General features: G+C 42.4%; 1 protein-coding gene across 1 annotated transcript; it reads right to left on the bottom strand.

Moving 5' to 3' along the window:
* Window positions 1-1,579: 1,579 nt before the first annotated feature.
* Window positions 1,580-3,116, bottom strand: LOC126473139 (cuticle protein 16.5-like). Its single transcript, XM_050099998.1, has 2 exons — window positions 3,098-3,116; window positions 1,580-1,863 (listed from the first exon to the last, which is right to left on the bottom strand). The coding sequence occupies exons 1-2, from the start codon at window positions 3,104-3,106 to the stop codon at window positions 1,597-1,599; spliced, it is 276 nt and encodes a 91-aa protein (XP_049955955.1). The 5' UTR covers window positions 3,107-3,116; the 3' UTR covers window positions 1,580-1,596.
* Between the last annotated feature and the right edge of the window lie 644 nt (window positions 3,117-3,760).

The raw sequence follows: 3,760 nt of genomic DNA, 5'->3' as shown, positions 1-3,760 counted from the left end.
ACCCGTGAGTTAAGAGCTTTTTACTATCGCTGCTTTTACTTCATGTTGCACGTCGTGGCTACAGCCAAGCAAGGTAGCTCCTTTCTTCCATTTGTCATATCTCTACGTCGACCCACCTCAATGCAATGAGTCCATACAACCACCTGGCAAGTACACACTTCTTGCTGTGGCTTGGCTTACGTCAGCGGTGGATTCCCACATGACTAATACTAGCTCTGTACCATCTACAGTGCTCCAAAGCGACAAGCATGCTCTTTTAAGGCGTGAAAAAAATTGTTCATCGAGGTTACTTTAAGAAACATTACAATGTTTCTCTTTCATCTACATCTACATCTATGTGATAACTCTGCAACTGGCAATTCCGGTTCTAGGCGCTTCAGTCTGGAACCGCTTTACCGCTACGGTCGCAGGTTCGAATCCTGCCTCGGGCATGGATGTGTGTGATGTCCTTAGGTTAGTTAGGTTTAAGTAGTTCTAAGTTCTAGGGAACTGATGACCTCAGATGTTAAGTCCCATAGTGCTCAGAGCCATTTGAACCATTTTGCAACTGGCAATAATTTCATCGAACCACCTTCAAGCAATTTCTCCAAAGTTCCACTCTTGAACGGCGTGCGGGAAAAACAGCACTTAAATCATTCTGCGCGAGCTCTGATTTCTCTTATTCTCTCATGATAATCATTTTTCCCTATCAAGGTGGGCACCAACAGCATATTTTCAGATTCGGAGGAGATAGTTGTATATAGAGATTTTACTACAAGATCCAGACGCAGCGAAAGACGCCTTTGTTTTAATGACTACCATCCCAGTTTACGTATCATGTCTGTGGCACTCACCCCCCTATTTCGCGATAATACAAAACGAGCTGCCCCTCTTTGAACTTTTTCGATGTCCCCTGTGACTCTCATCTGATGGAGATCTACCACGGCGCAACAGTACTTCGGAAGAGGGTAGACAAGCATGGTGTAAAAACTCTTTTTAGTAGAACAGTTGTCATTATCTAAACCTTGTGCCAACAAATCTCAGTCTTTAGTTTTCTTCCTCTTCAACATTGTCTATGTGATCGTTCCAGTGTAAGTTATTCATATTTGCAATAGCTGAGTATTCAGTTAAACTACAGCATTTACATCTGCACAATTTATCGTGTAACTGAAATTAAGCTACTTATTTTAGTAATCACGTGGATGATTTCACAATTTTCAGTATTTAGAGTTCATTGTCACTTTTCGCACCATACGTATATCTTGTCTAAATCTTTTTGTAATTGGTTTTGATTATCGGGTGATTCTTTCCTGTCCTCTTTGAAAGTGTTGCCTGGGAAGAGCACCTCTTGGCAAGCCTGTCTATGATTAATTAGCACTTCTGAATAGCAAATCAGTCTCTTGTGCCATCCACACAGGCAGATGTACAAAGCATTTTGGGTAATAATGACGTCATCCAACTGGTGACACTTTTAGTAACTTGTGAAATTATCGTATTTATTTTAGAGGCTGTACAGGAAGTAGGACGAATGAATATTTACAAAATCAATAGCATGAACACGCCAGTTTCAGTTACACTGATTTTATTTATCCTCATAAAGTGATTGCGTGTAATTGTTTATCTGAAATAAACAGCAGGTGCGGCGTGGTATGCAGCAGCGACGGCAGGGGCGGCTGCGACGACGGGGGCGGCTGCGGCCACGGCGAGTCCGTTGAAGTTCTGAGCGATGTACTGCGAACTGTGCGCCGTCACGACGGCTGGCGCGGGGGCGGCGTAGGCCACGGGGGCGGCGGCCACCAGGGGGGCAGAGTAGGCCAGGGGGGCGAGGCCGGCCTTGGGGGCGGCACTCACGCAGCAGGCGGCCACAGCCAGCACCAGGGCAATCTGTAGGACAGGACAAGTGTTGAGTTACCACTGTCTTTCGAGTCTGAATAAACACTGAAGCAAACCATTACACCCCATTCTAAGAAAACATGACAACTTTGTCAACACATATTGCACCCATCAGTCTTATTATAAAATATCTCTAAAGTCTGCTTTTTTATAAGTTAGGATTACCTCTCAAATATTTTATCTGTATTTAAAACATGTGATGACTTCTTTTATTCTCTCTATTTATGAGTAACACATTCTATCCATGATTAGGATAAAACGAGCAAAGTGGTTGAAAGTCCCATGTCTTGTTAATAAGGCAGTGGAAAATGAACAACGTACACCTGTACATCTGTTGCATAGATATACTAATTAGAGTGGTAAAGCCAGTTATGTTAACTCGTTGAATGAGTGGGAAGAACGTTGTAAGAACAAAAGTCTTATGCACGAGTACGAATAAGCTTGATAGTGCTTGACCAGCTGTACAGCAAGTTCAACTAGCCTGTAATGCCATATTTCAAGAAGACATTTAGTATCATTGTGACTTTTTGTTCTACATGAAACAGCACAAGATTTAGAGTTTGTTACCCCAGACAAATTATCCAATTTGAGTTAGGTCCTGCGATTACGATGATATACAAAGTATGTCCTTTAAAAATACGTATTTCAATGAAGTCTACTTTTGTGCGGCATCATCATTTTAGACCGTTCATTTTGCTCTATGATACAACCTTGGCTCTGGAACCTAAAATTAGAAACATTCTATCAATGTAAAATTTATAAAATCGTATATACACTAGGCCACATTAAATGGTACTATATCTTGAGATTAAGTTTTGGTACATTCCTGAAACAACGTGCAACCGAAACGTCTTCCAGTTATGGATAGATGACAACTAAGAATCCGTAAGTCAGAAAAGTGTAAGAAATAAAATAAATAGCTCAGTCAGGAACAAACAAGGAACTCTGAGATACAGAAGTCGGTGCCGACACATCTGGAACTCTCTCTCCTATCAGCCCTGCAGAGGCTATAAGCGAAATTGATCGGTATTTGTTACAAAACTATTTTAATAAAATTTTCCTCTAGTGTAAGAATTTGTCTGTTCCAGATCTTAACGCAAGTAAACAGATGCTCTGCTATTTGTCACTTGAGTCGTCCAAAGATTTGTCACAGTGTTGCTGACGTTAACGTGCTCTTTCAAACAGCTCTTGCAACTCACTGATTGACCAGAAGCTAGAGACGTACCTTGAACATGTTGACGGCGTCTGAGTGGACAAGACAGTGTTCAGTGGTTAGGGCAGCACGCTTTTATAGGCGGACTGCAGGTGCGGTGGCAGCGGTGGACGGAACGTTGGCAAGCGACCAGCGCCTTACGTCACAGGGCTACGCATCTCCACTCAGCGCAGGCGTGCTTCTCCTTGCGCAGCTAGCGGAGGACCAGTTACGCGTTGCCTCCATCCCAGAAAAGAGAAAATAATCGCTATGTTTGCCATTCACAGGAAACGCATGGTGTGTTTTCAGCTCTCAGTTCATTAGACATTAGTGTTTTGGAACTGCTACAATAGAGAAGATCTCAGGTTGCAATAATCTACAATTATGTTCTCCGGTTGACATACGTCCTACCTCAGCTTTATATTTTCCCAGTGCTACGTTAAAATGTGTCTTCACAAAGACAAACATAAGACAGAAAAACTAAATCTGGAAGTACATGGATTGATTCCGGACATTGCAAATGGAACTGGACGTATTCTTTTAAACCATTGCAATCTACGATTGGAAACTATGTCGTCGCACTAGGGTGGTGGACTGTGCAAGCAGAACTTGTCTTCTCTCTCTGTTCATCTCATCGTCGACTGGATGCTTAACTCTGAGTTTGCTTTCCCTATGAAAACTTCAGTGCAAATGATG

Source organism: Schistocerca serialis, chromosome 4 (genome assembly GCF_023864345.2).
Source record: "Schistocerca serialis cubense isolate TAMUIC-IGC-003099 chromosome 4, iqSchSeri2.2, whole genome shotgun sequence".
Lineage (NCBI taxonomy): Eukaryota > Metazoa > Arthropoda > Insecta > Orthoptera > Acrididae > Schistocerca > Schistocerca serialis.
This window is presented reverse-complemented; position numbering and strand designations above follow the sequence as displayed.